The sequence below is a fragment of the Castor canadensis genome, chromosome 6, assembly GCF_047511655.1.
Source record: "Castor canadensis chromosome 6, mCasCan1.hap1v2, whole genome shotgun sequence".
Lineage (NCBI taxonomy): Eukaryota > Metazoa > Chordata > Mammalia > Rodentia > Castoridae > Castor > Castor canadensis.
This window is the reverse complement of record NC_133391.1, coordinates 108730533-108743282: the sequence shown is the minus strand read 5'-3', so window position 1 is coordinate 108743282 and position 12750 is coordinate 108730533. Positions and strand designations below refer to the sequence as shown.

The 12750-nt window shown below is 33.6% G+C and overlaps 1 protein-coding gene across 2 annotated transcripts in view; it reads right to left on the bottom strand.

Annotated features, from left to right (window-relative positions):
- The window catches only part of Edil3 (EGF like repeats and discoidin domains 3), a 411883-nt gene that overhangs the window by 256246 nt on the left and 142887 nt on the right, over positions 1-12750 (bottom strand). Inside the window, exon 3 of one of the 2 annotated variants that reach the window (XM_074077144.1) lies at positions 3844-3867. The exons of the other annotated variant lie outside the window; for it this stretch is intronic. Within the exon in view, the coding sequence (XP_073933245.1) occupies positions 3844-3867 (24 nt within the window). The remainder of the gene's footprint in view (positions 1-3843; positions 3868-12750) is intronic. 2 annotated transcript variants of the gene reach the window in all.

Below are 12750 nucleotides of genomic sequence, written 5' to 3'. Positions count from 1 at the left end.
GATATCCAGAATATATAAAAGCTTCAAAAATTAAACACCAAAATATCATCAGTTCAATCAAAAAATGGTCAAATGTATTAGTTCTGAAAAGAAGAAATATGAGTAGTGATAAAGAAAATGCAATCAGAAACTACATTGATATTCCATATTTCCCTAGTCAGAATGGCTATCATCAAAACAAAACACACAAAGAAACAACAACAACAAAAAAACCAAGCAACAACAAATGATGGCAAGGATATGTGAGAAAAGGAACATTTATACACTGCTCAGAATGTATATTAATGCAGCCATTATCAAAAACAGTATGGAAATTCTCAAAAAACTAAAAATAAAACTTCCATATGATCCCATTATAAAACTCTTGGCCATAAACCTGAAGGAATACAAATCAGCATAAAATTACGATTCCTGCACACAGTATTCACAATATCTAAGCTATGAAATCATCCTAGCTATCTATCAGCTGAAGAATGAATGAAAAAAATGTGTCACACACACACACAATAACAATGGAGTTTTATTCAGCCATACAGAAGGATGAAACTCATGACTTTATATTGTGCCAAAAACGACATGAAATTATGTTGTTTGCAGGAAAACAGAGGGAACTGGAAATCATGTTAAGTGAAATAAGCCTGTCTGAAAAGTCAAATATCATATTTTCTCTCCCATATGTAGAAACTAACCCCCTCAAAATGATATAAGTGTAAAACAGGGGGACTGCTTAGAGGGGAGAGTAAGGGGGAAAGGAGAGGGTGAAGGAAGGGTAAAAAAGAATGAAGTACTGCTTACATATGTATGGAAATAGAATAATGAAACCCATTAAAAATTTTAAAAGGGGAGTGAGAATACAAAAGAGTAACAGCTGGAGTGGATTTCATCACACTATAACACATGCATGGATGCAAAAATCAAAATGAAACCCCTTTGTACAGTTAATATACGCTAATAAAAATGACAATACAGTTTCCAGAATTTTTTAAATTCCTTATAAAACCAAGTTTTTACAAATTCCATAATAGTGTGTCAAAAGTTATGATGCAATTACCTCATAATATTCTTACAATTGTATACTTTGATAAAATTAAATGTAATATATTTTGTTTTCATTGTCAATTTTTATATAAAAGGAATGTATGCTTTATAAAATGACAAGTTTCCATGTTAATATAATCTATATATTAAATTACATACTTAAAATTACTTAAGAGCACATTTGTTTTATTTTGAAAGTGTGTACTAACTTCACAATGAAAATATCTGCACATATCTGAAAATAAAAATGTTTTTAACACTTAAACTCTGTAATGTTCCAATTACTCTGGAATAAGGTCAACTTCTGGGAAAAACATGGGCCATTGCATTGGGCTAAAAGGTCTTGTTAAGAGAAGTTATTAAATTAACTATAAAATATAAAAATATACCACAAAACAGTTATTCTTGAATATAATTTACATTATGTTACAATTAATGTTCATGACAAAATTATTTTGCAATGGAGTCAACATTGCTAAGCAGGTTAACAGCAGCAAGGTGTAGAGTGTAGACATATTGCAGGAATGACACTAAATAGGGCTGGAAAAATGCAGGATTGATATCCAAAGAGAAAATTCAATTAAGGTTGGGAAAAATATAGGCAATCTTTGGGCTACCTAGTAAACAACAAGGCTTTGAAGTAAAAAAATACACAAGGTCAGAAACTAGACAGAGGAGACACAGAAACCTACGTGTTTGTTATTGAGTTGTGTGAATTAGATGCTCCTAAAAACAAGCTATACAACACTAATCAGCAACATGTGATATATTTATGTGTTACTGGAATTTTTCAAAGAAATTTGTAAGCTAATTATTTTGTCTTCTTCCATTAGATTTTGATTTTTTTTCATTTATTCATATGTGCATACAATGTTTGGGTCATTTCTCCCCCCCACTCTCCACCCCCTCCCTTTTCCCCTCCCCTTCCTTCTCCCCCTTACCCCCTCGCTTCCAGACAGAAAGTGTTCTGCCCTTATCTCTGATTTTGTTGAAGAGAGAATATCAACAATGATAAGAAGGACAAAGCATTTTTGCTAGTTGAGATAAGGATAGCTATACAGGGAGATTCCTAGCATTGCTTCCATGTACATATGTGTTACATTCTAAGTTTCTTCTTCTCGAACTGACCTTTTCTCTAGTTCCTGATCCCATTCTCCTATTGGCCTCTATTGCTTTAAAGTTTCTGCATTAGTTCCTTTGCATTGAGGAATTCAAATACTATCATTTTTTGGGGGGTTTCTTACCTACCCTCATTTTGACCTTATTCTTTTTGTTTGTTTGTTTGGTTTTTTTTTTTTTTGTAGTAAAAGTCATAGCAAAGTTTATTAGGAAAGGAATACACTTTCAATGGACTGAAAGCAGATTGTATCTAGAGGGAGATAGACAATTCATTGTAAAGTCTTTTGGAATAGAGACACTTTCAGGGGTGAAGTGAGGTGTCACAGAAAGAGAGGTCAAGAATAACTGTTACTTTTACCCAGGCACAAGTTTTATTGAGATGAAAATGGCCTGGAGCATTAGTCCTTCGCCAGGAGGTTAAAGTCATGGTTAAGGTCCCATGGCTAGGGCTGGTTTGCAGATTTACAATGTGTAATTATTGGGGTTCACCTAATTTCCAAGGTATGGTTTAGAGGGCTGGGTCTTTGCTTTTTGTTAAAGATTGATTTTTCCAGGAACTATTTGATGTCTACCCTCGTTAGGGTGGATGAGAGGCTAAACAAATTCTTGTGATATTATATGATGTGCTATTTTGTTGATCTTATTCTTACAGTTAAAATCTTTGCAGAGAGGTACAAATCATGAGGTCAGGACAACTGAAATATGTTTGGGCTATGAATTAAACTGACCACAACTCGTACCTGAATTCCAATAATTGGGTACATTCCTCAAACCCCATATATACAAACCCCATTCTGCCTGATATTTTCAGTAACCATTTCCAACTCTTGTCTCTCAAGCTAACTCCTCTCCTCAGTAGCTAAGAAGGAATTTGTGTAGTGCTAAAATCTGATCTTTTCCTTCAGAGCCTCTAAGTCTGTATCTTAAGCCCAAATCCTTCTTCCGGATATTATTGGTCTGCTAGAATGGTCTCTTATTAATTACTCCTCGAATAAGCTATTATTCACACTTGTGTCTGGTCTTCAGCCTCTTGGCATTTCTCTTTGGCCTATCCCACTGTTCTGGAACCATGTTGAAAATGCCTTGCCCCCTTAACCATTTGCATTTTCCATGGTTCTTAGTTCAGTCCCTTGCATGTGCATGATAAAGGATGATTATCTGGATGAGGGACAGATTCATGACATGAGGCTGCAGGATATTTAAATTGTAATTGTTGAAGTTAATTTTTTAATTCAGTGATTGAAGTAACCAAGTAGGTTTTATCCTTAATCTTGAATGTTGCTGGTTATATATTTGGTAATGCAGTAATCTCTCACTGAGGGTTGTATTTCTAAAAATAATTTATTAGTTTTATTAAATCTTTTTAAAATGTCATTCTCAGATTTTTCAATGCCCTCATTTTCAATTTTTCCTTATTCTTTAATGTTTATTTGCGATTTTTATCATGTTTTTGTTTGTATTCATTTATTTTTCATGTTTTCTCTTTTTATTTAAAAATTTTAGTCAACAACATTCAGCCTGATACATCACAGTGGGTCCAAGAAATAAAAAACATAATAAAACTTCCAATTATCTGGTGAAAACTGAAAAAGTGTACTCCAAAAAGTTGAGTCTCCTTTATTAAAGTCTCCATTATTAAAGGTATTGAATTAAACACGAATAATGTTTACAATATGGAAACATTACCTGCTGAAGTTGGTTCTGCTTCGTCTGATGACATGTTGAGAGGGTTGGGAAGAGGGAAGGAGAGAGAAAGAGAACATAAATATGTTTCACATTTCTAAATATGACCACAAGCCCCTGACTTATAATTTTGGTCACACATTAAAAATCTTTCATTATCTAATGACAGATTTATGAATATTTACATTAAAAATTTAATTACATTAAATTAAAATATGCCCTTATACTTTAAAATATGTACTACAAAGACTTTTTCCTTATCTGAATTTGATTTTCCTTTTGTTTGGAAACAATACTGATCTTAGTTAATCAAAGGGTTATAAATAATATTACTTACAATATAAATTATTTATGATAGATAGATACCTCATCATTCATTTCTTATAAGCAAGGAGGAATTAAAGCCCTTGTAAATAATCAAAATTTTGTTCTATGAGATGAAAGTTATAAGATACAGATTATTGAATTTCAGAGTGACTGTCACTTTGAGTTTTATTAAACATGATGATTCCAATTCACACTCAGTGGGTGACTCATTCTCCTTTTTGTCCCTCCTATCTTCCTGTCCCATGAACATACACACATTTTTCACTCACTCACGTGTACTACACTTTGAAAAGTTAGCAATGATGATTCCATGGTAAGGACACAGGTAAATATATTTTAAAGGATGGATGACCCCAGGTGGTTTTGACTCATGTGTTCTGCAACCCATACTGCAAAACTGGGAACCACAATAAGAAAACACAATTTTATCCTAGAGCAGTGATGTTTATTAGAATGCTAAGTTCTGGGCTCTGTTTCAAACCAATTAAGTCAGAATATCCTTAACTGGTACTAATTTATAGCCAGGATTGAGATATTACCAGGTAATATCAACATAGGTAACATTAACTGTAACTCATTTATGTGTGAATCATTTTGATTCCTGTGTTTGAAAGCAGCAAGACTCCAAGGCAGTAACTTACTGCTGTGTGTATACTGGTTATAGAGCAGGCAATTACAAGATTGAAAAACATAGTTTATATAAGTAGCTTCACAGTTTTGCCTAGAATCTACGTATTTACCTTTACACTTCCAGACAAGCTCTGTGAGGAGCTAAGTGTGCCCTGCGCAGAATCACAGTTTACCAAGAATATTACCAGTAAATTATATGACACAAGCCAGTATTATTTGATTCATGAAGTATTAAAGTGAAAATTTACCAGCTGAATTGCTTATAGAGGAGCTTTGTTTCCAGCTGATTTAATCAAGGTATCCCTGTGTAGCTTGGGCGGTCCCCACTCATTTCCATTAAGGTTACATCTGCACAGAGTCCACATTGCACAAGCTTACTTTGTGTCCTGACAGTATTTTCCTCTCACACTTTGGCTCGTCTCCTTGGCACATAAATGGAGAGACCAAACACAGTTGGCACACATGGCATTGAAAATATAAATATTTAAAAAGCTGTTTGCTGCTATGTCGTGTCCAAAATATATCATAACATGTTCAAAGAGGAAAGTTGTTGGTAGCTTCCAGGAATTCCCTTAAATACCAAAGAGACTTGCAGAAGTGCTGACTTAGATGAGTCATTTTTATAATCTTTTATAGTCTAGATATTCAAGTGGAAAAAAATTTACTTATGGTCAATCAATTTCTGTGTCAAGTCATTTAGTTCACAAAACAACTAATGAGATGAAAATTGATAGGGGAAGTCACAGAGATTCAAAGTGACTGAAAATTTTGTCTGAAACATGTCAATTTGAATTTTAGATTATGCGAGTTTAACTTTAAAACTAAACTCTTTCCATTATACAGCAGTGTTTAACAAGAGTTAACTCAGCGCCTACTTAGAGAGAAAGGACAAACCACGTGACTGACAAAGTGTTTATTTAGATTTGGTAATTACTATTTATAAATGTTAGAACATGGGATAAGAGTGGCCAAAGCCTTGATAATGTTAGTTGGCTTTAAGCATAAGGAGAAAAGAGATGAAAGAACGCAAGTCTGATGTAGAGGCTGAAGAGAGAAATAACATCAGGAAAAAAAAGCTCTTCATTGGTAACTTAATTTCTCTAACAATCCAGGGACAGAAATAGGCAGATCCTGACTATGGATTATACAAAGCACCCTAAGGTGCTTCATGTTCAAAAAGAAAGATTAGAAGTACAGAGACCATAGTCTTCCATTATGAATGCAGAAGCAAGAACTTTTAGGAAGTAGCTAGTAAGCATCAGCATAGCCACAATTATGAATCTATAGGACTCTTTAAAACCAAAGCCTAAAGGACAAGCAGGGTAGTAACCTACCCTTGAGCTTGCAGTATCTGAAAGCATCTTTGTAACAAATGAACAATATTAGAGTCAGCAGGTGCACAACTTTGCATAGTGTTCTATTTCTATGCACATTTCTTTACAATGGCTTCCTTCTAATGTATGGATGTCACTAAATACACACATTCACAGAGGCATATATACTAGAATTACTACCACCATTAATACACCTAATCAATCAATTTCTAGTTATTTGTGTGGCAATGACAGCTTTATAGGCTAACTGTTAACAGGAGGCAATGAGAGTTCCAGAGTAAAAATAAACCTCAAAGGTGGCATTAGTGGCCTATATGATGAAAATTCAGTGAAAAAAAGGGCCACAGAAGGTACTGTCATATATCAAATCGCTCTTTACTCTTCCTATTTGTTTTTAGATGTTACAAAATTAGCAATTAAAAAATAATCTGAGCCTGCACCACATTCAGTTCTCTTTAATATTGAAAGCTATAAAACAGGCAATAAGCAAAACAAAAATGAACAGCCACCAAAATAATGCTGTAATGGTCTACCAACTAAGCATTTAGAAGGATGACTTGAAATGACTGTGATATTAGAAAAACAGGCAGTAAAGAAATATATCCGATGTTCGGGATTTAACTAAGTGCAGTTCTCCCATCACCCTTAACAGATTCTCCCTGGGTGTGTGCTAAAATGTTTCAGGTCTAACGAATTTGAATTTTGGGTGTTAGCCAGGCTTCTGCATTTTCAAAAAGCTCTGTAGGTGATTTTTATGAACACTAAATGTAGAGAATTATGACTACAGACCATCAAAGTTTATTTCACTGGAAAAAAGCCATAGGTCCAGTTGTTGGAACTATCAAAGTAAATTCAAAGGCTTGTAAGAAACCCTTTGAAATGTGTACTGTGGTTGCTTCTAAAACTTTCCTTGCTCTTTCTCTTGTACTGTCTTCAAGTTTTGTTGGGTAACTACATCAATGCCTTGGGAAAGCTGATTTTCCTTTGGATATAAAGGTCTGTTCCCTTTTGTTGGCCACTGTCACTGGTCTAGGTATAAAGTTGTCCTTCTGTGACTACCAAGGGGGTAGTTCCAGAGGACCTCCTTAGATTCCAAAATCTGTGGAAGCTGAAGTCCTTTAAATGAAATGGCAGAGTGTATGCATGAAATGTATATATAACCTTCAGCATATTTTAAATCATACCTAGATTACTTATAATAACTAATGCAACATAAATTCTATAAAATAGATGTTATATTTCCTAGTGAATAATGGAAATAAAAAATAGTTCATATATATTCTGTCCAAAAGCAACTTGATTTCTATTTGGGTCTAGTTGAATTTGCAGATGCAAAAGTCTCAGATACAGAGTGCCTATTTGGGATCAGTATTAGGGAGGGAGAAGTCTGCTTGCGTGGGGAGGATCAATCGGAAAGTAGGCCTCACCATTCTTCTGAGAATGTGTCTGGAAATAACCCATCCTCTAAGCCCTTTTAGATGTAGACAAGGAAGTCTGTGGTCCTAGACATGGTTAGAAAACACCTTGTAACCATGATGGGAACCAGCTTTGAAAGAAGGCTGATCTTACTCAGCGGCAAAATGCAGAAAGGGAAATAATCTACAATCTTGATAATACTATTGAGCCACTGAACAACACTAACCATGAACCATGGGTCTACCTCTGGATTTCTAGTTCCAAGGAAAAACACATTCACTTTATTGTTCATTTAGTATGAATTGGGCATTCCCTTTTCTTCCTTTTAAATATATTAGGATTCATAAGAAATTAGTTATTTAGGACATTAAAACTCAAAGTACAAGTAGTCTCAGGTTGAGCTTTCAGAAGACAACTGGGATATCAGTGTTTTAATCTTTGTTGCTCACCATCATATTCTGATTCAATAAACACATTCCTTTGATTTTGAAGTTGGTCACTGTTTTATTAAGATCAATCTGGCTGTGCATTTATTCATGAAGTCAGGAGGTGCTTGGAAGGAGGAGAAAGTATCAAGGTGACTCTCCTCTCCCTCATTCTTTTTTCTGAAGGTATCAACTTTGAAGTTCAATAACAGCCCAATAAAAGCCAATAGGCTGTATATTACCCTCCCATACAAATGATATGACAACAAATAAACATCTTGACTGGACAGACTCTGCTCATTTTATTTTTTTGTCAGTACTAGGGACTGAATCCAGGGCCTCACACTTGCTAAGCAAGTGTTCTACTACTTGCACCACTTGGACAGTGCATTGGTTATTTTTATTGTTGTTTTATTTTTCAGCTGTACTAGAGTTGCCTTGGTTATTTTTAAGGTAGACTTTCACTTTATTCCCAGGTTGGCCCAGACCACAATCTTATTATTTAGGCTTTCCTGCATAGCTGGGATGACAGGCTTGTGCCACCATACCCAGCTGTTGGTTGAGATAGAATCTCACAATTCTTTTTGCCTGGGCTGGCCTTGAACTGTGATCCTCTTGATCTCCACCTACTTAATAGATAGGATTACAGGCTTGACAACCACATTTGGCTTGGACTCTGCTTTCTTTGTATGTTCTTAACAGTTCATACATATTTCATTTTTATCTTATCTTTGGGAACTTTAAGTAAACTTTTACTACTTGGATAGTATATAGGTTGAAAATAATTCTGAACCCAGTATGGCTTGTCATCAAGCAGGAAACGCTCAATGAAATATAAAATATATTTTTTAGCATATCATAATCTGTTTTACATGTGGATATTAATTCATAATGAATTGTTGATCATTATGGTGACTATAGAATAAGTTCAGTTAATTATGCACCAAATAAACATCCAAGTATGTAATTATCTAGATAATTATTTTCATAAGCAAATCAATGAGAAATGTATTATTGTAGATGAACAATATTTTAAAGTGTTTTTATCTAACTGCAGTGAAGAAAAATGATGACAATGATATTTATGACTGATTATTTATGCCTACCTAGATGATAACTGCTATAAATGTGGTGTATGTGTGTATCACCAAGCCAAAGCAGAGCAAATATTTAACAAATTACAAATTTGATAACTGGGTCATTAAATTAAGTTGTGGAGTTGTCCTTGGAAGTATTGGCAAGTGTTTAGAGAAAGATTTTAATTTGTTTTCTTGTTTATTTGTTGTTCTTGACCTATGGTCCAATAAGATCATGACTAAGGACTTCCAAACTGCTGCTAATAAAATCTTCCTTGTGTAAAATATGACAAAGACACCTTGTCCCTCCTAGCCAAAGACATCAGTGTAAAATGTCAATTCTAAAATTCCAGCACTGCACAGAATAGTATTTAAATAAAAAGTTCAGAATCTTGAATGTCTCAATATATTCCCTATTCATTCAGTCTATCTAGCATCCTTATTCAAATTCATCCCATCCTTTTGAACTAACTTCAATCCTCTCCCCCGCCACCATACACACACCTTCAAATCACTGGTATTGATGTCAGTCTCCAGATTTGGTAGCTATCCCCTTCAGGTCTCCACTAACCTTTAAACTTTAAATTAAAGTCATTACTAAAAAACCCAGCACGTAATATTTTCCAGTCTTGTTTCCCAAGGTGGAGGTTATTATTTCAATTGAAATTGTTATGCTTCAATGTTATGTACTGTCCATAATTAGTACTAAGAAAATACTTTTAGAAAGTTATTCAACTTTAGAAATGAGAAAATGAAGTCCAAAAAGTGAATTTAATAACTGTTTTTACATGATTTTTAGCCATGTAAAAAGAGGATTGGAGGTTAAACTGAAAGTATTATAAGAGAATCCATGAGCAAATAAAAAGAAGAAGTTTCAAGTGTTAAAACAGATCATAAGTTAATATAAATTATTTATCTTTACTCATTTTCAATAAAATTGGTAAGTTTATAATCTTTTTAAAAATTTAATATGGAAAAGGAGGAATCATTCTGAAAAGAGAGTGCTGCTTAACAAGAATAGAAAAGCAATGAATCTGAGATTACTTGTTCACTACATATGACTTTTGGATGGTCACAGCACCCATGAGATTTTGTATCATAACACCAGATGGGAGGGAACTTACACCTTTGTGCTCATGTTCTATGGATTTATTTGTGTGTGGTAGACTGCTCTGTTCAACCTCAATTTATTTCCATAAGTCTGAACAAATGAGGTAATCTAAAAAAGCAAATCTATTAAAATCAAAAGCACAAAAATCAAAAGGAATTAATAGATCAGCAATATTGGCACAATCTCATTGACAGCATCCACTTAAGAAAATCACAGAATCATTACACATAAAATGTTAATGTAGAGGAGTGTTAGTGACTGACAGTGTTGGCAAACACCCATTGTTACTACGGGTTAATGTTTACATTAGAAAATATAAGTATATTCATTAAGTCTCTAAACTACCAACTAAAACAACACCACAAAGAAATTTTGAAGAAAATTTATTTAAACATTAGCGCAGATATATACATGTATAAAATAAATACATATATGGAATACAGCAAATAAAAACGGGATTTACAATACATACTGTTATATGAATTACTTTTTTATTTGAAAATGTATTGAATATACTTTTATATTATAAATTAGTGAATATTGACATATTGAGTAATATTTCATTTTATAGATATAGCATAATATATGTAGCTAAGTTTATTGTATGATGCTTGGATGGATTTCAGGTTTTTTCTCACAAATGATGTTATGGATAATTAGATTCCATTTGAATCATGGTAGAAATATGAAACAAAATACCAAATAATGTCATAATCCTAAAAGCAATATAAAATATTCACATGTATAAATAATGTTTTCAAATGATTCTCTTATACCATCTTTCTATTTTTAGTAATACTTCCCAGTTATGTGAAAAGACTGCATTTCTTAGTTCTTTCTGTTGAACTTACTCTCTTGCTTTATTAATATTATCATTGATGGAGATCACTGATAAACATGTCCCAAATTCAAGTGTCACAAGACCTGAAGAAATGACTGAGTGGTGAGCCTTAGCAGAAGCAGCCTTAGACTGACAGATTTCCTTGCTCTTCACCAACACCCAAGGAATAATGGTTGAAGAGATGCTCTCACTACCATTAGATCATCTGATGAAAAATTAAATCTTTGAATTTTAGATTGACTCAAATAATATCAAACTTTAGCTTATTAATTAAACATAATTATTAATATAAACTTACTAGGGATGTTTAGGATTGAATACTGAATATTCTCATATTATGGGATATAGATAATATAAAAATTTCAGTGGGTTCAAAAGTAAATAGTGACTAAATGAAGAGGGGAAATAATTTCATAAAAATCTTGGCATATAAGATTTTTTTGTGTATATGTGCCTGTGTGTTTATACATAAGAAGTATTTAATATGGTCACAGTTATTTCAAAAGGACATTTTTAAACCACTTTTGAAATTTGCTTTCTAGTAAAATATCATTCCTTTTTAAAATGTATATTTCAAAGAGGAATTCAGAAGTTTTAGGATGGCTTTGAAATAATGGTTTCCCAAAATAGATATTCACACACTTAGCTTACTTAAAATATCTATTGAAATTCCAAAGATGAAGGATAATGTGGGCAGGTCTAACTTGAAGAGAGATATTTCTCTTTTTTGTCAAAGGAGCTTATTTTTTCCATGTAATTTTTATAAATCCCAAGAACTATATAAAAGACAAAGCACAAGCCCTGCTTACCTACACAGAGCTCTACAGACGTAACATGTCTCTGACTTATTCAGCAATGAGATAATGATTGCTATTGAGAAATTTTTCCAACCTATGAAAATTGAAGTTAAAATGAAATGCTTTCTTTTCACAATCATTAGGACTTTCTTTAAAAGAAAATAGTCACATATGAGGGAGAACATACGATTTTTGGTCTTTTGAGCCAGGCTAACCTCACTCAGAATGATGTTCTCCAATTCCATCCATTTACCAGTGAATGATAACATTTCGTTCTTCTTCATGGCTGCATAAAATTTCATTGTGTATAGATACCACATTAGATCAAGGGCAAACACAACAAGGGGATTGGACTATGAGCACATGATAAAAGCGAGAGCACACAAGGGAGGGGTGAGGATAGGTAAGACACCTAAAAAACTAGCTAGCATTTGTTGCCCTTAATGCAGAGAAACTAAAGCAGATACCTTAAAGCAACTGAGGCCAATAGGAAAAGGGGACCAGGAACTAGAGAAAAGGTTAGATTAAAAAGAATTAACCTAGAAGGTAACACCCATGCACAGGAAATCAATGTGAGTCAATGCCCTGTATAGCTATCCTTATCTCAACCAGCAAAACCCCTTGTTCCTTCCTATTATTGCTTATACTCTCTCTACAACAAAATTAGAGATAAGGGCAAAATAGTTTCTGCTGGGTATTGAGGGGGGGAGCGGGAGGGGGTGGAGTGGGTGGTAAGGGAGGGGGTGGGGGCAGGGGGGAGAAATAAACCAAGCCTTGTATGCACATATGAATAATAAAAGAAAAATGAAAAAAAATAAAATAAAATAAAATAAAATAAAATAAAAAAACAAAAACAAAAAAAAAAAAAGAAAATAGTCAGTGCACCTACATTCAAGTGTTAATCAAATGACACTGACAATGTGATTTCCCTATCTGCAAAAACTCGTCTCCTT